Source organism: Eubalaena glacialis, chromosome 4 (genome assembly GCF_028564815.1).
Source record: "Eubalaena glacialis isolate mEubGla1 chromosome 4, mEubGla1.1.hap2.+ XY, whole genome shotgun sequence".
In the NCBI taxonomy this organism is placed as follows: Eukaryota; Metazoa; Chordata; class Mammalia; order Artiodactyla; family Balaenidae; genus Eubalaena; species Eubalaena glacialis.
The window spans coordinates 105,797,801-105,819,552 of record NC_083719.1 but is presented as its reverse complement, the minus strand read 5'-3'; the positions used below and the strand labels follow the sequence as shown (position 1 = coordinate 105,819,552).

The following is a 21,752-nucleotide window of genomic DNA, read 5'->3' as shown; positions in this document are numbered from 1 at the left end:
AAAATGGTACTAATAATACTTAATAGGATTATTCTCAGGATTAATCAAGTTATGAACGTAAAGCTGATGGTGAGCAATCAATACGTGTTAGTTTTGAGTATTATTATTTTCTCACACCTGATGCTCGTTATTAATGGTTCCCAAACATGCCAGGTCACTTTTCCGTGGACTTTTTTTTTTTAAACAGTGTGGCCTTGGTTCTTGTATCTCTCTTTTCATGCGTAACAGCCCAAGCGCGGCCAGCCTTCCGAGGGACGATCGGCTCGGACCTGCGATCCACTGACGCCAGCCCCAGCGGCTGCGGGCCGGGGCGGAAGTGCGGGGCGGGCGCCTGGCGGCCGGGGCGGAAGTGCCGGCGCACAGCGGAAGCGGCGACCCGAGCAGCCGAACCTCAGGTGGGTGCTGGTGGTCGGGCGCCGGCAGGTGGGCGCTCGCGGGACCCCTCCTGGAGCCGGCACGCGGGCTGGAGAGGGGGGCACGGGACCCCCACACTGTGCCGCACGCTGCCGGTTTCGATTGTCACTACAGGAAATTTAATTAAACCGGGAGCCATAAATCCGTGAACCTCCGGGGTCAAATTATAAGCGTGAGTGTGTGTGTGTGTGTGTGTGTGCGCGCGCGCGCGCGCGCGCGCGATGGCGCTCTGAGAAGTGAACAGAATCACGGGTGGGAAAGGTAGCTTTTTAAGAGGAAGCAGAAAACATCACAACTTCATGCTTCTTCCGTGATTCACAGATGCCCTGCTTCGGATTTATTCGAGTTCTGTGACGTGGTAATATAATCTCGACTGGCTGAGATGACTGCCTTTTTAAATAAATATTTTTGAGCAACCATGTTGACCTTTAATTGAGGGCTGAAAGGTTTAATCGTGGGTGCTGGCAGGAGCACTGTGAGTCCTGGGGCTCTCTGGACCTCCTGTCTGCCTTTGTTGGGCAAAAGCAGCCCTCTGGGTGCTGAACCATGAGAGAATAAATCAAAGACTGTACAGTTCTCAAATACTCAGCCTTGTCAGTCACCGCTGACAAATACCGCTCATACAGTTTTTTTAAGTAAGTCCAGAGTTACAAAGTCCCTACTAAATTGCTACTAACATGAATAGGCAAGTGTCTGTTTCTAAGGCTGTTCTGTTGAAGAACAAGGAGTTTTTTGCCTGGCAGATCTTTATTCTTGTTTCTTAACAGAAAGTATTTTACGTCGTACTTTATATTTTAGAGCACTTAAAAGAAAAATCCACAGTATGGCCCAGCTAAAGCCCAAGATTCTCAGCTCCTCCAGGACAGGGATAGTGTCTAAGATCTGTTATGCCCCCCACACTTCCTAGCACATTTCCCAGCATGAGCACGTCTCCTTAACCACACATTACCTTGGTTAGGCAGCCATGAGAGCCATGTCTCAGTGTGGGACTGCTAAAGATGAAGTGGCTGTTAGAGGCCACAGTCTTCTCATTTACTAATTATCTCAGGAATACTGTGTGAAAATGCTTATGAGGCTCTCTACCAATATTTACAGCTGTATGCATTGAGATTTAAAACACTTGGAAAAAGAGGTGTGCCCTGGAAATACTAAGTGGTTATAGTAATATTGGGGGTAAGGCAGAACTAATCATGGTTCTGTGTGAAATGTCGTAGCCTAATAACCTGGGTCCTGTTCTGCTGAGGAATTGCCTGGAACCAGAAAGGGCCTGCTGTGAAAATTAAGGTTGGCGGGGCTGGTGTTTTAGAAAGGCAGACTCCGCAGAGTTTCTTTCTTCATGCTTATTGTGGTCAGTAGTAGCTACCTGCCAAGGAAGGATCAATATTTTTATGTCTCCTTTATTGGAGGAAAATATGGCTATGTGGTTTTCTTTAGATGGATTGATGGCAGGTAAGGAAATAGAGAGGAGGATTTTCCAACTTCGGAATTTATTGGACTGTATTTCAATTTTATTCCAGATGCCTGGTTCTCGCGGACTCTTAAGTACCCAGAGGCAATGTGGAAGTATGCCTTCAAAATAAGTTTTTTATTATTATTAAGGTTTTTGTATTTCATAACATGTGCATACTCCAGCTGGCTGATGCATTTAGTTACTCTAATGCCAGGGCTCAGGGCTCAGGGTTCACACGTAGCAGGACCTTGAGGAGATCTGGTACAAGTAGTACGTTTTTTTTTTATGTTTCTTATTTTAAATCTAATTTTGCCACTGCTTTATTCAAGGAGTGTACATCAGAGGAAGCCAAAAGCCAGCTGGAATCGTTCCTGCATGCAGTTTTAATCTTGTTTGCAATTATTTTGAAGGGGAGAAACTATCTGGATCCAGGGATGTGTAGCTACACAGGTAGCAGGGACTAGGTGAGCTTCCTTCATCCTTCCCCTAGTATCACATAGCAAGTTTGAGAGACAAAATTATTTGAGGAAGAATATGCAAAATGAAAGGTTTGGGCTAAGTTTCACGTAGATATTATTCCACATCCCTACCTTCCCGTCTCAGTTACAGCCGCAGAGAACTGGAGGCATGAAAACATTACTCTCTTTTTATTCCAATCCTTACCCAAGATAAGATTTCCAGAGATAGAGGCAGATTCAAAATACCTTCTATTTTAAGAAAGGATTTTAGAGCATTTTACCTGTAATATCTAGTAATAACCATTTTACTGCTATAGGCTTCATCACTGTGGTATTGTATTATTTGTTTGTAAATCTTTCCCCTACCCAAGGTGTGTCCTTAAGGGCAGGGAAAGTATCTTAATCACTTTTATATTTCTAGTATCTGGCACATAACAAACACTCAGTACATGGTACAGAAGGGAGGCTGGATCTATAAGGACTGTGAAAGCATCATTGGGAATGCAACAAGGTAGAGAAAAGAATATAAAGCAGTAAACTTTCAAGGAGCTACCAGTGCAGTTATAAATGCTGCAGTTACTAATGCCTTGATAAACAGCTTGGAGTAGGGAAGGGCATATTTGAAAATCTACAGATGGTCAACAAACTGCCTTCCAAGGAGATCTAGCCTGATCAGTTGTGTGGTCTTTGTTATACTGAATAGAGTATGCAAACTGAAAGGCCCCGCCAGCCCCCTTTCCACTCTCTCTCAAGGCCTGCCATGCCCAACTCCTCACCCAAACACCTGTTGAGTGAATATTTGAAAAGTATCCATTTGAAGGTATGCCAAATTATTAGCTTACCTAGGTCACTAATATCTTGGTTTGGTCCTGCCTTAAGGATAAAGGACTTATGTTTGTTCACTATTTTAAGGCTAGGTTACCCAAATAATGTTGAAGGAAAGCCACAGTCATCTTTTCTACTTTACTAACATTTCAAAAGAGTTCAAAGTTGACAGCTTTTTGTATTGTAATAGGGCAGGCATGTGGTATATGCTGCTTCCTTCTGTTGCCAATGGAATTCCAACAGAAACCAGAATGTTACTACTGGAAACAGATGAACTTCCTCTCATTGTTTCTGTACTTTTTCATATTAATCATGAAATAATGGGGAAGTGGCTTCTACTTTAGTCAGGGGGAAGGACATAAGACTGAATTATTTAATTTTTTAAACTCTTTTCTTCTTAAAACCTGTAGTTCTTCCAGTCAGCCAAGAGAAAGGATACTGTTATTTAATAGAAATTCAGTCAGCCGAAGCAGCTTAGGATATAGACTGGAAAAAAAACAAAAAGAGATAGATCTAAATTCAGCTCTGTTTCTCCAAGTTCAAAAATAAAGTTAATCTGTATCATCTTAGATTTAGAGATCAGAACCTCGTTCTTATAGTAAAAGAATTCTGCCATCCGAAGCTGAGACTTTTCCTCATTCTCTCCATCTTTAAATTAAATCTTAAACAAAATGTGGTATCTGTTATTCAGTATACTCTGAGGATTAATGTATAAAACTTTTTGAGACTTTTTTTGGAAAAAAGGGGGTTGAACTTGGAGGTCCCTTGCAGTTCTGAGAATTCTGTGTTGGTCTCATTATACATAAAAATAGGCACTGTTCAAAGAGAAAATATAGAGAAAAAAACTGCAGTATAAAAGGCTTTGGTAAAACAGTTCCTTTATCCATAAAGCAAGGGAAATCTCCAAAGTGTCTTGGAATCCAGTTCCAAAATATTAAGATTTTCTATCAGTGACAAGTTTTAAGTAACAGAATAGGACTCAGAGAATTGCAGAATCTCACATAACTGAGGGTGGCTGGGGCATGACCTCAAGAGTGGATAGTTCCTAACATTCAGGTATTAGTGTCACAAGTCCAAAGAAATGCTGGATTTAATATCTCAAATGTTCCAAAGTCATCTGCTACAAAATGGCTAAAAATGAATGAAACATCTTTCAGGTCTTGTGTGGTCATGTGGATAACGTGCCTCTTTGGCAAGATGAATTGGAAATGGTGGAGTATTAGTGACAAATGGAAGGCATTGCCTGGGCGGATGGAGTTTGAATTGCAAACAATTACTTTTGGAAATAAAGTTGTGTGCTTTTTAAATAGCAAGGAAACTGGCATTACTAGCTGGGTACAATAAGACTAAGATGTTTTAATGAAATTGACTTCTTTCTGGGTCAGTATTAAGTATCAGATATACCTTCAAAGGGAATGGGTCATTTTGGTTAAGAAGGATAATGTGGAGAGGAGTCTGCATAATTCCTTATGTACTTTGTTCCCATCCCTTGAACTAGCATGATTTTGCCCTCATCTTAAATGCTATCTTTATGGAATGAGGGAATTTTCAAATTGGTTTTTAAACTCTGTTAAGCCCTCATGTATGATATAACCCAACCACATTATTCAGGCTTTCTTGGCTTTCAGGAACAGCTTTGCAGCCATTATGTCTTTTTTTTTTTTTTTTTAACATCTTTATTGGAGTATAATTGCTTTACATTGTTGTGTTAGTTGCTGCTGTATAACAAAGTGAATCAGCTATACGTATACATATATCCCCATATCCCCTCCCTCTTGCGCCTCCCTCCCACCCTCCCTATCCCACCCCTCTAGGTGGTCACAAAGCACCTAGCTGATCTCCCTGTGCTATGCGGCTGCTTCCCACTAGCTATCTATTTTACATTTGGTAGTGTATATATGTCCATGCCACTCTCTCACTTCATCCCAGCTTACCCTTCCCCCTCCCCGTGTCCTCAAGTTCATTCTCTACGTCTGCATCTTTATTCCTGTCCTGCCCCTAGGTTCATCAGAACCATTTTTTTTTTTAGATTCCATATATATGTGTTAGCATACGGTATTTTTCTCTTTCTGACTTACTTCACTCTGTATGACAGACTCTGTAGGTCCATCCACCTCACTACAAATAACTCAGTTTTGTTTCTTTTTATGGCTGAGTAATATTCCATTGTATATATGTGCCACATCTTCTTTATCCATTCATCTGTCAATGGACACTTAGGTTGCTTCCATGTCCTGGCTATTGTAAATAGTGCTGCAATGAACATTGTGGTACATGTCTCTTTTTGAATTATGGTTTTCTCAGGGTATATGCCCAGTAGTGGGATTGCTGGGTCATATGGTAGTTCTATTTTTAGTTTTTTAAGACACCTCCATACTGTTCTCCATAGTGGCTGTATCAATTTACATTAACACCAGCAGTGCAAGAGGGTTCCCTTTTCTCCACACCCTCTCCAGCATTTATTGTTTGTAGATTTTTTGATGATGGCCATTCTGACGGGTGTGAGGTGATACCTCATTGTAGTTTTGATTTGTATTTCTCTAGTGATTAGTAATGTTGAGCATCCTTTCATGTGTTTGTTGGCAATCTGTATATCTTCTTTGGAGAAATGTCTATTTAGGTCTTCTGCCCATTTTTGGATTGGGTTGTTTGTTTTTTTGATATTGAGCTGCTTGTATATTTTGGAGATTAATCCATTGTCAGTTGCTTCGTTTGCAAATATTTTCTCCCATTCTGAGGGTTGTCTTTTCGTCTTGTTTATGGTTTCCTTTGCTGTGCAAAAGCTTTTAAGTTTCATTAGGTCCCATTTGTTTATTTTTGTTTTTATTTCCATTTCTCTAGGAGGTGGGTCAAAAAGGATCTTGCTGTGATTTATGTCATAGAGTGTTCTGCCTATGTTTTCCTCTAAGAGTTTGATAGTGTCTGGCCTTACATTTAGGTCTTTAATCCATTTTGAGTTTATTTTCGTGTATGGTGTTAGGGAGTGTTCTAATTTCATTCTTTTACATGTAGCTGTCCAGTTTTCCCAGCACCACTTATTGAAGAGCAGCCATTATGTCTTAATAGTACTGAACATTGTTGCACACTCTGAATTCAGAATATGCCTCTGGCTCTAGGCCAGATGCTGAGTCAGTATCCTCAGGGTTGAGGATAAGGGGAGGGGTACAGTGTGTGCAAGCCCCACTGTGTTAACAAGAATTAGTCCAGAATCCCCTCTGGACCCCTGGGTGCTAGAGGGAGTGTATAGTAACAGTATATTACTGTTCTTGATCAGCATCTTCATTTTATTTTTCTTAGCTGAATGTTTTTCTGGAAACCAACCCCATTACCAAGTAGACTCCTCTGAAGCAACGATCTGGAAAATGTGACTGCTAAGGTCCAAAGATTCTAAAGCAAACTCTTGCTTACTCTGAAGATTCCTCCTCCCTTTCATTTCACGTTTGTCAGCTTGCTATATGCCTAGGCAAACACAGCAGCACTTCTGGACATGGAGGAGAATGCCAAGATGATGAGGGTCTGCCATTAAAAATCATTCTTTAAATGGGTCCATCAATAAGAAAGAAACACATTATTCTTCCTTTTCGGAGGCACTTTTCCACCTCAGATGCTCAAACAGTTGCAAGATCAGTGTCCGGCCACCCTAATGTCGCCTCCCCCATTTTCCTGCTGGGTCTTTTCTGATGCCAAGGCTTCCCAGTTATGACTGAGGAGCTAGAGAAGCGAGTTTGCGAAGAGCAAGCCCGTTTACACTTCTGCCCAGATCTATGTATGAATTTTGGTCCTCTTTAAATGGCCTAGCATTTTAGACTCCTACAGGTAACTACTTCCAAGCCTTTCTTTGGAGACCTTTGACGTCTTGAGCTATTGCCATGGCATTTCTTCTGTATGTGGTTTCCCCTTCTCTGATCTGGAGGATATTTAATAAGCAAAGCCTATGGGCAGAGTTTCTCCTAGTCTCTGTAAAACGAGAGAACAGGACAGGGGGTTGTATTTCCATTTTACAGTTGATGAAACAGGCTTAAAGAGATGAGGAATTGCCTAGCATCAGAGAACTAATTAGTGGAGTTGCCTGTCTTTGGGGTTTATATTTATGAAATCTGCACAGAGAAATGCACCCAGGAATTCAAACATTGCTGAATTCCAACTGAAACTCTGTAAGAAAGAGTAACTTTAAAGCTCTAGATGAAGAATCATACCATTTGTGCTTAATTCCCCTGACTGATGAGTTCGTGGGAACTATGTTCATTTAAATTTACTTTGACCTTTCTACACAATTTATTCAAAAATACTTTGGAACAAGTTTTGTCTTTAAAGATTATTAATAAATCCAACTTTACCACTGCCTAGGCAGCTTCTGTTTTGATGTACCAGGGTTGGGTTGAGGATATCATTGGTAAAATAATAGTGGTACTGAATTTTCTCTTCCTTGAAAATATAAAGGCAAGTATTTGGAAGGAGCAACTGGAAGGGAAGTGACTTTTGTTCAGAACCTATCAAGGGGAAACCTCTACCCCTTGCAAACTGAATTTCAGTGCCCTGTTCTGTAACTATGTGAGACCTGAGTAAAGTAAGCCAGTACCTGGTGCCGAGGTATTTGCTGGTCTAGGTATTCAGTCTTAGTAGAAGACAAATATGCTGGGTCTTTAATCAGTGATATCATGTCTTAGGAATTCCTATTTAAGTGATGTTCACAATCTGAAGTTTTCAGCTATTTCTGTTTGAAATATTTTTCAGTTTTGCAGTTCCCTATTTCTGAGACTATTATACCTAGAGTTTTAAATCTTCCTTTTGGGGCCAGTAAAAGCACATTTCAGTCAGTAGAAACATCATCATTATCATTATTAATAACAATACCTTATTTTTTGTATTATTTAGTAATAAATAGTTAAGCCTTATTTCTCTATTCTGCTTTTTAACTTATACAATGATTTTTACATTTATTATCTCTTTTTAAGACACCCAACCAAATTTTGCTTTTACTCTTCTTCCCTACCCCACTGCCTCCATCCTCACCAGAAATATCCCCTTTTACTTAAGATGTGAAATTAGGCAAGAGTCAGACAAGGTAGTTCATTTTAGGGGTAGGCATTGGTTGGAAGGTTTCATTCTTTTGGAGCAACATGAGACGCATCTCATCTGATTTGTGGTAGCTTCTTTGACTACCCCTATTCTAGTCCAAGCCCTCATCACTCTTTTTGACAGTGGGCCACTCCCCTCTTTCTGGAGACACTTTCTCCTGTTGGCTTCCATGATGGCCCACTTTTCTGATTTTCCTCCTACCTCACCAACCTTTCTTTCTGCCTCCTTTGCTGGCTCCTCTGTACCCAACTTCTGAATGTTGGATTGCCTCAGAGATTTGTCCTGGGTCCTCTTCTTTTTCTCTGCTATTTAGATGATCTCATGATCTCAGGTGTAATTACAGCCCTTAAACTGACGGAGTCTCAAATTTTTATCTTCAGCCCTGGTTTCTCTGACTACCAAACCTGTACACGCGACTTTCTACTTGAGTCTCAGCTTGTCCCTCACTGAGCTCGCAGACCCATACATCCCTCAATCTGTTCCTGCCTCAGCTGCCATTTTAGTAAATGGCACTGCCACCCACCCAGCAGCTCAAAACCAAAACTAGAATAGTCCTTACTGTCATTTTTAATTCCTCATATCCAGTTCATTGGCAGGTCCTTTTGGCCCTGTCCACACCACCCTCCTTTCTCACCTGGACTACGGCAGTAGCCCCTAACTGGGTCCCTGCTTCCACTCTTGCCATCCATTCTCACACAGCATTAAAGTCATCTTTTTTAAGATGTACATGAGGGACTTCCCTGGCGGTCCAGTGGTTAAGACTTCACCTTCCAATGCAGGGGGTGAGGGTTCGATCCCTGGTCAGGGAGCTAAGATCCCACATGCCTCGTGGCCAAAACACCAAAACATAAAACAGAAACAATATTGTAACAAATTCAATAAAGACTTTAAAAATGGTCCACATCAAAAAAAATCTTTTAAATAAATAAGTGTAAAATGTACATGAGACCCATCACTTCCCTCCTCTAAATCTGTGTGAAAATAGAACCTCAGTTCTTTAACATAGCCTGTGAGGCCTTAGGTGATCCAACCCCCAGTGACCTGTCTCCTCCACTCTTCCCCTTGCTTACTGTGCTTTAGCCACATGGTCCTTTCTGTTTCTTCCACTAAGTCAAGGTTGTCCTTACCCCAGAGTCTTTGCACTTACTGTTCCCTCTCCCCAAAATGCTCTTCCTTCAGATCTTTGTACCTTCTCAGCCTTTAGTCTCAGCAAAAATGACACCTGCTCAGAGCATTTTATTTAAAGGACCTGCCTTAGTCACCATCACATCACCCTGTTTCACTCCCTCCCCTCTGCTTACCACTGTCTTATGTTGAGAGACATAAAAGAGTCTCTTTAACTTCCCTATAATATGGACCCCATGAGGCCAGGGACCTGACTTTTCTGTTCACCACTGAACCCAGTACCTATGAGTATCTAAGACATGGAAAACAGTAGGTAATTGTTGAATGAATGATCTCATCCCACACCTGGATTTTCATAATTGAACTCTTTCCCGTCGCCATTCTTCTTTCCTTTGCAGCCATCCTGCTCGCTGCTGCCAGATCTCCTAAAACACCAATTTTATCCTATCACTCTCGTTTAAAACCCTTCATTGGCTCCCATCCAAAAGGCCACAGCATACCTACTTCATGCCTTTGTGTCTAACCCTGGCTTCGGAATGCTTCCCCTTTTTCTACATATCGAAATCCTACATGATTTAGGATCCTTCTCTCGTGAAACCACTTCCAATCTCAGCCCACAGTACTCTTCCCTTCCTTTCTCTTATGACATTTAAAGTTGCCCATTAGATGTCCCTGTTGTGATCTCTCTTGTATTTATATTGTTTCAGTGAAGAATTTAACTCCCTCCTCCTGAATCCCCTGGAGTACATCTCTATAGTTCTTGTTGCTTGTATACAGAATGTGGAGTTGATTTCTCCATGCGAGAGTTTTATTTGGAGGGAAAGAAATGGACTAAACACCAGACAGGATGAAGAAAAAACAATAATGGCTTATTTTGCTAAGAATTTGAAGCGGTGAGGCCCCGGGGGATAGGGGGGCAGAGTGTATGTACCAAGTGATGGATATGTAAATGCCATATACCTTCAGTGAAATTATAATCTTACTGGTTAGGCCAGGCCCACACTTCAAATAGTTAGAAAACTTTTGCACAAATCAGTGTGTTGAATGCAAATTAACAGAGCACCTATTGCATTCAAACAGTGTAGTAGAGACATCCAGATACTTGGAAACCCCACAGTCATGGTAATAATTTAAAAAAAAATAAAAAGGGGTTTTGTCTTTAGGAACGCATATGACCAGTCATTCCTTTCTGGGACTGATTCTCTACAGGCTTCTCTGCCCCCATGTGGTAAACCTGTTGGCACTGAAGCCTGGAAGTAGAAGCTGCAGGGAATGGAGTGGACATGCAGGGTATGTCTGCTCAGGGTTTCATGTGTTATGTGGGATCAAATCAGCAGTCCAAATGCATAGCCAGGCGAGGCTGTGGTGATCATTTCGCAATGTATGCAAATATCAAATCATTATGTTTTACACCTGAAACTAATATAATGTTATGTTATTTAAAAAAAAAAAGAAAGAATGAAGCTGAGCATGAGGCCATGTACAAGTGGGCCCACAGATGGGTGGTGAGCTGGGGATCCTGTTGTAACATCAAGTCTGAGTTGGTGCTACCTCCTTGGCAGTTCCCCTGGCCAGGTGCCCTGACTGCTGTGGCTGAGGTGCTGAAAAAGCACCTGAGATCTCACGCATGCAGGGAGTGAGGGCCCCGCTCCAGGTTGCCTTCCACCCCCTACCCTCTGTTTCTGTTCTATAGCCTCATTCTAACCCTGCTTAGCCCCTTGGAATTGACACCTCAAAGTATCTGCTCAATTTGCAGCTTTGATTGTGTCTCTATATGCTGCGTCTCCTTGTCACTCTTGGCTCCACACTTGGACCCAAGATCCTAGGGTAGGCTCTCACTTGTTTGGGAGAGAGGGAGGTTTGGACACAGCTGACTGACCAAAAGCATATAAGACCACTGGGGAGGCATCATTTGTCCCTGTTTCCCTGGATTAGGTAGAGCCCAGTGACCCAGATGAGTCCCCTAAGAGCAACCTCACCTCGTTACATAAACTTTCAGTAATCTAAAATAATGGATTTCGTTCCCAAGAGAGGGATGTGTTTGTGTGTGTGTGCGTGCACATGTGTTTCTAGTCATTGTGTAAAAATAGGAATGTTGTACTTAGATGGTAATGAATGTGAAATGGAGCACTTAACATCTCACATGGCATAAATGACGGGACAGAAGCCCTGAGCCTCTCTTTCTGGAACACAGGTTCAGCGAGAGTGACGGTAATAGTGTTTGGTTAATGTCAACTCAGCATTAAATTTACATTGTATTCTTGTGAAGAAGCTCCAGCATTATCTGGAGGCGGTACCTGAGTTGATATAAACTTTTTGATTTTGCACATGAGCTAAGAACACTGCAGCTTGCTGATGAGGGATCACGTGAGCTTGGAGATTCGGTGTGCCCAAGGACTCTTCATATGAATAAAAATTCTGGTCAGTGAAGGTCAGTTTCTCTACTCAAGCGAGAACAATGTTATTTCCCTTCTAGTCAGACACACACAGCGTTTGAAGAATCCAGGAACCCCACATAAGTGATGTGCAGCCATAGCCTGGGCAGCTCCTCATGCAAGAAATGAATAATCCTTAATAAAGGCTCAAATGACCCTGGCTTCTTTCTGTGCAGCAGTCAGTTGTTTCAATGGTATGTCCTTCAGTGCTTCGCAGGGAAAATGCTATAAAGTTATCTTCCTTATCTTGCTTCAAGGAGGGCTGAATTGGTCCAGTCAGTCCTCCTCCATGTTGTATTTGATTCTGCCATAAAGACCACTGAAGTCGGCCTCAGTTTTGTTGAAAAGCCAGCATTCCCTTTCTCTTTCAGGGTGATCCGTGCCTCTGAGCGGCAGTGGACTTGAAACAGCAGGAGTCACCATCTTTATTGTTAGGCTGTGGAATTTGTTTTAGGCACATTCTAAATCCAGTCTTATGCTTTTTTTTTTTTGTCTGTGACAAAGGTGACCCAGTTGTGCTTCTTTGATATTATGAACACAGCTCTTTTTGCTCATATCACAGAGGCATGTAACAAAATACAAAGGATAAAATTGTGTCTTTGTGTGTAGTAAGGACACACACTTCATGACTAAATTCAGTGACATAATCAAAAAGGTGTTGTCCTCCCACAGTCATGAGCCAACAGGCATAGACCGCCGTTCAGAGTATTTCTTATAGTGCTGAGATGCTGTTCAAAAATAATAGAACTAATGAAAATGTCACATTGTCAGAGTAGCCAATATTAAGATTTTACTTCAAGAAAGCATGATGGGGTGACTGTGACGTTGACAGCAGTGGTGTTAGGGTTTGGGGTGTTCCAGTTGGAGTGTATCATTTTTCATTTTACTTTGTATTTCTAGAACTAAGTGAACTCCAGTGTTCAGAACTTTAGCCATAATATCTTATTTCTGCCTAGGAGAGGTATGGGAATTTCTTTTTGTATCAGACTCTAATATAATTTTATAATACAGTGCCTACAAAGAAATGTTAATTTAACAATGTGGTAAAACGCATGTGCCCTAGTGTGCTAGGGCATTTGGAAAATATGCAGGTAGTAAAATTGCATAATGCTAATGCATTTTTCAGTAAACAAATGTGCCATGTTTAAGTGATTAAATACATATTTAAAAAAAAGGAGAAATAGAGACTAACATGGAAAAGAGAACTAGTATTTAACAAAATGGTTGTGGCATCTCTGAAGACTTTACTTAGCTTTTTGGGTTGGTTGAACAAGTATTCTAGCAAATCTGGAATGAAGAGCAACTCTGTTTACTCTGACAGGTTTTATTTGTCTTGGGTGCAACCAAGACCACATGCTGTGTTTTGTCATGTTGGAAATACTGAAGCAGATTTCCATTGTGAATGTGAATTTTTTTTTTTTTTTAACAAAAGCCTTAACACCTCAGTCTCAACTCAGTTAGGTGAAAGCAGTAAGTTTTCCATTCCTTACCAGCCTGACATCAATAAATCTTAAATCCCTCCACCAAAAGCACACAGCTGCCGTTCACTGTCCTGGTTGTAACCTTAGGTCACTGCCTTAGATAGCCTGCTCCTTCTCATTTCCAAGAGCTATCTTTCTGCCTTTACTCTCACAAAACTGATTTTTAAAATTTTCTTTCTCCTTCATTTAATACAGTTTCTTTAACTTCATACCCTAGGAGGGTGTACCACTGTTGGCATAAGGCCTTGCCAAAACCAACGATGCAGAAATTTCTACCTGTCGTAAACATGGCTAGCATTCCATTGATACTTCCCCTTCCTTTATATCCTCTGTAGACAGAGCCATGTTTGGAAGCTATTGTCTCCAACCACATTCACCTATTGGAGTGTTGGTTCTCCTGAATTTATGGAAAATATATATACCAGGGCTTATCACTTAGTTGAAAGTAGCACAGCATATTGTGAAATTGTTTAGATCCATTTTCCTCCTTAGAATAACGCTGGGTCCTTGTAAAATCCTTATCACATTCCTTTTTTATGCATTATCAGGACCATTTAGTTAGCAGGGAGATCCAGGGAGAAGTGGAAGACTAAGGATTTAAGAGAGAAGGAAAGATTATTGTTTTCACAGATCAGAATCCAATCCTTTTGTCCTGTCTTCTTTACTCTGGTTTGATATGGATTTAGTGCTTTTCTCTAAAGTCATATCATTCTGTTTGAAATGAGTTTAAAGCTAATCTTATGCTGAGAAGCTTGGTCACCAGTAGAGATTAGTACATAATTATTACAGGCATGCTCTCTGGAGCAGAGCAGGAGGAGATTCAAGGTGGTGGTGAAGGGGCTGGGACCAGCTGCAGCGCCCTGGCCTGCATCTTGTGGACACCGTGAGGAGCACTGACCTTTAGTTGGGATATGAGATCCGCCCACATAGTGACTGCTGTGCACACTGAGTGTCTGATCAGGGTTAGAGGTGAGACTAAAGAGGGGGGGAAAGGCTCAGTCCAGTACTATTAACATTCCAACAACTATTTGAACATCTACTATGTACCAGGTTAATTGTAGATGCTCGGGAATATTGGGGTGAACAAGTGTCTGCTCCTATGTAACTCATGTTGTAGTAGAGGGGACATATAGGTAAAAAAATAATTTTAGATAGTGAAGGATAAAAGAAAACCACAGCAAGATATGAGGAAGAAGAGTGGTGGACTGGCCCACATTGGTAAGGTAGTCACTAAGGCATCTCTAAGGAGGTGACATAAGCCCAGGCCAGATGAGAAGCTACTTAAGAGTTTTTCATGCAGAGGAACAGCAAGTACAGAAATCCTGATGAAGAAATGATCTTTGGTTATTCAAGGAACAGAAAGAGAATCTTTGTGCTGCAAGTTGCCAAGATAAGGGAGGGGAAACTGATAGATGAAGTTGGAGAGATAGCGTAAAGAGAAGTTAAGAAATGAAGATACCAGGAATGAATTCATGCAGGGAATATTGATAAGTGATAAAGTCAACAGTGCATATGTGTTTTAAAAGTGAAATCATCATATCTGTAGTTTAAAGGACAAAGCTGGAGGCTCAGTAGAATAACTAGGAATAAGTAGGGTGTCTTATGTCGAGCAAAGTAGCAGGATGAGAGAGCTTCAAAGCCTAGTGTTTGACATGCTGCTATTACCAAGCTGTTCTTATTGGAATATCTCCAGTAGAAACACTAGTACATTTGTGGATGTTTTCAAAAATGATGACCATCTCCTTTTAAAATACTTCTTAGAAGAGCTGAGCAGATTTTTGTTTTTGACAGGTTAACTCAGCCTAATCTCCCCTATAAGTTCCTCTAAGGACAGCTCTGTGTTTCCCCACCTCTTGCAGCAGAGGGGCATAAATCTCATAAGTAATAGCCTTAACCTTCAGCTGGAGACTTGTGCTTCTTGCTTACTATCTCCTTTACCGTGAAGGTGGCTGGGCATTGTTGAATGCGTACCTATAAGATAAGCTATCTCTGCGAATAAAAACCATTTCAGGAAACTTCCCACATTTTAGGGGATCATCAGGATGCTAGCAAAATCTGCAGGTGAAATTTAATTTTTTATTCTAATTAACAAACCCATGGAATTTGCTTACAGAAACCAAGTGATTAGACACACAACTAATCCATACATTTGGATTTTTTCCCATTCTAAATTCTAAATTTGGAATACAGTGAATATTGAGGCATCATGAAGACTTGCCAAACATTTGGCCTCTCTGACACTCCTGGACTCCAAGAAGCACATCTGAAGTCTTCAAATTCCATGATAGATTTGCAGCTTACTGTTTCTATTATAAAGAGCAAAGTCTAGGGCACATAAGTTTACTGGTCTATTTTTCTTTTGGCAGAATTAAGATGCTCTGGTTTCAAGGAAATAGCATGCAACTTGCCAAACACTCCTTTCAACGGCTCTTGAGAAATCTATCTGCCTCTAAGACTGCTCTGCCGGTGCTAACCTTATTCACAAAGGTACAGAGTGAAAAGTAAAATCACTACTTTAAAAACATAAAGAATTAAAATGTTGGGTGAAGAAAGTTGTACATTTAAGAAAGGGGAAAAATGTTGAAAGGAAAGCAATGGTATAAATTTTCTTCAGACATGCTCCTCAATTTTTCAGTTCCAGTTACAACAGTGGTAACTCTTTATCCTACCCAGATACTTCATTGTGTCACTGTTATCAGGAGGTAAATTAATATATTTAATCGTCATCTGATCCATACATTGAAAGAAAAGAACTATCAGATGTTTACAAGTGTATCACTTAGAAATATAGTCAACTCTTATTATTTGTGATAGTCATGTTCTATAAAGTCACCAGGAACACTGAATTAGCAAGTACTGAACCACTGCTCCTAGGGCAAATATAGGGTTAGGTTCCTGTGAGCTTCTGGTCACAACATTTTTGAACTGATCAATATATAACCTTGTTTTATGTGTGTTTCTATTTAAAGGCACCTTATTTAACATATATTGTTGATTCATTAACACTGAGCTCAGGGCCAACAGCACTGTAACTTATGCCTGAACAAAGCTTATCTAACACAGTATTTTCTCCGTAAGGCACATCACAGCCTTCTTATGCTTAGAACACTGGACAGCACTTCAGCACTATGCTTGGGCCATTTTAAATGGCAAAATAACCAAGAAAAAGCACAAAAATGCAAAAAGAGTGGCACTAAGTAGAAAAGGACACTTGTTTACAGTATGAGAGCGGGAACAAGAAGGCAGAGCATCATCCTGTCCCACCTCAGCCAGAAATGTGCACTTTGAGCAACTCAAATTTTTCGCTGCTCTATGCACCTGCATGTCTGGGAATGACTACAAAAACTTGGGTATTGATTTTAGGGTTACAAATAAGTTTTAGCTAATAGATGAATTCGCAAATACAGAATCCACAAATAATGGGACTGACTGTACTTATTTTCTTATCCCTAACACTGGTTTTAAGCTATAAAGCAAGTTTAAATTTTTAAGAACTTTTTCCTCTAAAATTTATAAGACAAACATCATGGATTTCCTTTTGCTAGTTAACATTACTTTGTGTGATTTGTAATCAAAAAAGAAATAAAGTGCAGGGTAATAGAATTACCTTTAGTGAATAATACTGCAATTCAAACAAAAAAGGTCTCTTGTTTGATAGATTTTTTTCACATTCCAGGCATTTTAGCAATTTGAATATATCTGACAGTTATCTAATAACAAAGTTTAAGTCTTTTAAAAATTTCTTATTGAAAATAGTTTATCTTTACTTTTCATATTCATAAGTATATATTGCATTATTATGGAACAAAAATATTTCATCATTTGTGTCTACATATGAGAAATGTGTGTGAAAATTAACCACAAAAATAAAATAATCCCTTAAGGCTAATGGTGCTCACTCAGCCTAACTATTCTGCACTATTTTTCAGTTTGAACAATAGCCAAGTTAGCCAGAAACATGCGCCAAAGCAAAACACACTAATCTTCCATTCAGCTTAAAATTTGTACCAAACCCTTCATTTGTGTCATTAGACATATAATAAGACATTACTCTCACCTCCCGGAGTTCACAGTCCTCTGAAAGGAAAAGTACAGTATCAGGTCTCTTTCAGTTATAAATAACAGAAAGTACTACCCAGAGTGGCTTAAACAAAAAAGGGATTTTATGGGTTAGTCTGGTTTCAGGAGTAGCTTGATTCTGAAACTTAAGCACATTACCAGTCTCTTCAGCACTCCATTCTCTAGGTTAAATCAGTTCACACTCTGGCTCTTCATATGGATAACTGCAGCGATCCCAAGCCTCAGATCTCACATTTCAGGTATCTACAGAAACTCCAGCAAAACCCTCACACTATCCTTTGGCTCTGATTGGCCGATCCCTGAGCCATTTGTAGTCGAAGGGCTGTGATGTGCTGGATGCCTCAGCCTAAATTAGGTATTCCACCCCCGTTCAGGGAGGAGTCAGCCACATGCTGAGAGCAGTTCTGTGAGGCAAAATCACAGCATTCTTGCTACAAGAAAGAAGAGTGGGTGGTAGACAGCCAACCCACCAAATGTCCACTACAATTCAGGGATAGGGTAAATAAGTGCTGTATTGGCACCACTGAAAATCCTAGACAAGGATGTACAAATGTTCCAGACCACTGGGTCTTGTCATTTTTCAGCTCATAGATTTCTTTAAAATTTGATGACCTTTCCTCATAAAAATACATACACACGTGATAATTTGCCCAGGCTTCCATAGTCCCTGGGTTGTTTGTTTTGTTTTGTTTCTGGCTGCACCGCACAGCTTGGGGGATCTTAGTTCCCCAACCAGGGATGGAACCCGGGCTGCTCACAGCAGTGAAAGCGTGGAGTCTTAACCACTGGACCACCAGGGAATTCCCGTTCCCTGTGTTTTAAAAAAAACAAAATAAAAAACCTGATCCTAGCTCTACTAAAGTTTTTTTTATTATAAAAGCAAATAGTACCAAATTTGGTACTTCTGCAATTTTACTGGTTCTTGTTTTGCTTTTGCTTTTAAGATCCTCTCTTGACTTTCTGAAACTTTCTCAGAGAATTTCAACATGGTTATCTTAAAAATCACAGACTGGGCTTCCCTGGTGGCTCAGTGGTTAAGAATTCGCCTGCCAATGCAAGGGACATGGGTTGGAGCCCTGGTCCGGGAAGACCCCACATGCCGTAGAGCAACTAAGCCCATGCGCCACAACTACTGAGCCCACGTGCCACAACTACTGAAGCCCACGTGCCTAGAGCCCGTGCTCCGCAACAAGAGAAGCCACCGCAATGAGAAGCCCGTGCACTGCAACAAAGAGTAGCCCCCGCTTGCTGCAACCAGAGAAAGCCTGTGCACAGCAACAAAGACCTAACACAACCAAAGATAAATAAATAAATTAAAATTTTTTAAAAAAGTCACAGACTATCCATAATCTGTTTATTGATAATGCTAAAATAACATAATGAGCCCTGAAGCAGGAAAATACGGCCAAAAAGACCTTTCTGAAGGAAAACTGTCTTTTGATGATCCAGGTTCTTATTTCAAAATAAGGTGAGTTAAGCTGGAGGAAGGGCCTCCATAGCAGCTCATCTTTTCCTGTCATGTTAAAAAGCAAGTTTTATATAAGCATCAGTAATGTTGAATCTATTTTTAGCTCATACAGGAGAACCTATAGTAGTCCCTGTTCATTGAGTCAAGGCCTGAGAAGCCTTTAAAATCTGCCAATGATCCATAGCATTCTCGGCAGACTTCTCCTCTAGATGGTTAGGGTGCAAACAACAATGGGCACTAAAACTCGCCTGCTCCAGAGGTGGAGAGTTAGTCTGGGAAACCTATTGCTGACACTTGTAATGAGAAAACTGACAAAACATTGAGGAGTTGGTACAGTCATCACCCAAAGTAAAGAGATTTTTCCCTTTTAAAGATGGGACGATCACTATCTAACTCCATCCCAATGGGTTATTAGGAAAAACAGGCTGGGGAATCCCCTGGCAGTCCAGTGGTTATGACTTCGTGCTTTCACTGCCATGGGCCCGGGTTCAATCCCTGGTCGGCAAACTAAGATCCTGCAAGCCGCGCGGCACGGCCAAAAAAAACAAAAACAAAAAACGGAAAAACAGACTGGCAAATCTCAGTGCCCCCCCCAAATCAAAACAGACTTTAAGACATTCTGGTGATGTCAGCCAGGTCTGGAAGGTGCTCCTGACCTAGGAAGGACAAAGCCCTAGGACTATAGATGATATGGAAAATAATCTTCCCAGATATCAATTAGATGAAGCCAGTAACAAAAAAATGTAAGCATCTAAATGTATTGTGTGTACATATATATACACATATATACATATATACACACATATATGTGTAACAAATAAAAGCATCAACATTTACTAGATTGATTTATTTGTCAAGAAAAATCAAAACACAGCTAAAAAATGCTGAAAGCCCATTTACCATGAAATACTAGCTATTTATAAGATTCTGTGGCAGTGTTTTGCTTTGGAAAATAAAACAGTATAATTAACCTGGGAGAAAACTGTCCTTTAAAATAAGTATAATCTGCTTCTTGTGGTTTTTGTCAGGCTGAATGCCATTCTTTGGGTTTAATGGCTTTTTTCATCCTGTAGGATCCGTGCCCCCTTTGTGATGAAGCCAAGGAAGTACTGGAGCCTTACAAAAACAGGGTAATATAATACAGTGTGGCTTTATGTATATGGAATAGATACTGCATGTAGTATAAAGTATCTGCCTGGATCCTTCCTTTAAGAAAAGAGATTGAATGATTTTTCATTTAAATTTTCTTTCTGTTCTTCAGAGAGAGATTTTAGTGCTGATTTCCATAAAAGTCATTACACCTAAGTGTTTTTCTCTGAGCAGTACTGGTTTTCCTACTCTGACTCTTAAAATGATCAAAGTTAACTAGCAGGTACAGCATTTGGGCCTTCTGTTAAGTTTTTGTCCCTATTCCTTTTATCTTATGTTGTCATTTCCATGAAAGTGTTTTCCTGTAGCAAACCATGATACCTTTCCCAATCTTACAGCCAAAACATGTCTTTCTTGATTCTCAGGCAGCTTCCCAGTTGGGACATTGTTTATTTCATTGGAAACTAAGTAGTAGGTGGATGCTGAACCTAACAGATGTAACAGAAAAGTAGCAAAATTAGGGAATGTAAAGAAATCAATCAGGTTACAGAATTCAGGGTCATTAGCTGACTGTGGACCTCAAACAACAACAGTAAAAACCTCTCAGCATTAGAACCAGTCTGGGGATCAGTTTGTCACTACAGCCGTTGCGTTGTTCCATGTTCTCTGAAATCTAGAGCTTTAGTCTGTCTCTGTTTCAGTTTATTTTACAGGAGGTGGACATCACACTTCCAGAAAACTCTGCTTGGTATGACAGGTATAAATTTGACATCCCCGTCTTTCATTTGAATGGCCAGTTTCTGATGATGCATCGAGTAGACGTCTCAAAACTTGAAAAACAGCTCCAGAAACTTGAGCAGCAAGGTGCGGGAGGCTGATGAACGCCTTCATGATTTTCTACCCTCTCTGTCCGGAACTCATTTTCCTGAGGAAATGACTGTGGCCTCATGCTCCTTTTGTCACTTTCACACAGCTCTAAGGATGTTCTGAACTCAGTGGTGCCAAATAAATGGTAATATTCCTCTTGTGATTAATGGAAGTACCAATGTGGGAACTGTTCACCTGTTGGCATTTTATAAAATAAGAGGAGTGTATTGGCAGGGAGGGGATGATGGAAGGTGGGAGAAATCTACTTGTTTTATTTATTTTTCTCTTTTGTATTAATATGGAAGCATTTCACATTCACTGGACAGAGCCGTTTATAGGAAGAATGCTCTGTGTTCCCGTTGCTGCCCTAAGGGCTTAACTTTTTAATGAAAGAATAAATGTTCTTCCACTTGGTAGATAAAGTGAAATATGAATTGTTAATAACTGTGCACAGTCAATAAAAGGATGTTTTAACAAATACATCTGCATGAAGTCTATCTCAGAGGAATTTAATAATACCTGTTTAAAATTAGAGCTCATTTTTTTTGGATAGAAGAGAATAATTATCCTAGCCAAAGACGCTTCGTTTGAGAAAAACAAAAGACTTAAACCCCAAAATGTATATAAGAATCTCAACGTGCTTTACAGGTAGTCAGTAAACTGATTTGTAATATTTGAGTACTGCCTTTGATAGTTTTTCAGTTATCATCAACTGAGTTAATTCAGCTATTTTTAAGACAGTGGTTTTATCAAGTTTTAATATCTTGGGGAAAATTCACATCTGACCATAACTGAACAGATATGTCATCTAAAGAAAAAAATATTCTTCACCATTTTATGTGAAGTATTAAAAATGTAGTTGTGTACTCTAATTTGTATTTAGTCAGGTTCAGCCAATAGAGGAATGGATTCATTTAAAAACAAAACTGCCTCTTCCTCTTAAAATCGCATCATTGCAATTTCATCTGTAATGAAATTCTT

General features: G+C 40.3%; 1 protein-coding gene across 3 annotated transcripts; it reads left to right on the top strand.

Annotated features, from left to right (window-relative positions):
• Nucleotides 1–351: 351 nt before the first annotated feature.
• Nucleotides 352–21,253, top strand: C4H5orf63 (chromosome 4 C5orf63 homolog). 3 transcript variants are annotated; one of them, XM_061188115.1, is made up of 4 exons: nt 352–395; nt 15,634–15,754; nt 19,889–19,945; nt 20,618–21,253. In XM_061188115.1, exons 2-4 carry the CDS (start codon nt 15,641–15,643, stop codon nt 20,780–20,782), a joined length of 336 nt encoding a protein of 111 aa, XP_061044098.1. In that variant the 5' UTR covers nt 352–395; nt 15,634–15,640; the 3' UTR covers nt 20,783–21,253. The 3 variants fall into 3 exon arrangements, with proteins under 3 accessions (XP_061044098.1, XP_061044096.1, XP_061044097.1); XM_061188113.1 differs by having other exon boundaries at nt 20,606–21,253; XM_061188114.1 differs by lacking the exon at nt 352–395 and adding an exon at nt 2,305–2,328 and having other exon boundaries at nt 20,606–21,253.
• The last annotated feature ends 499 nt before the right edge of the window (nt 21,254–21,752 follow it).

Coding starts and splice junctions, on each gene's coding strand:
- C4H5orf63 (XM_061188113.1), top strand. CDS start 15,641: ATGCTCTGGTTTCAAGGAAATAGCATGCAACTTGCCAAACACTCCTTT. Junction 15,755..19,888: donor TGCTAACCTTATTCACAAAG/GTACAGAGTGAA, acceptor TTCATCCTGTAG/GATCCGTGCCCCCTTTGTGA. Junction 19,946..20,605: donor TGGAGCCTTACAAAAACAGG/GTAATATAATAC, acceptor TCTCTGTTTCAG/TTTATTTTACAGGAGGTGGA.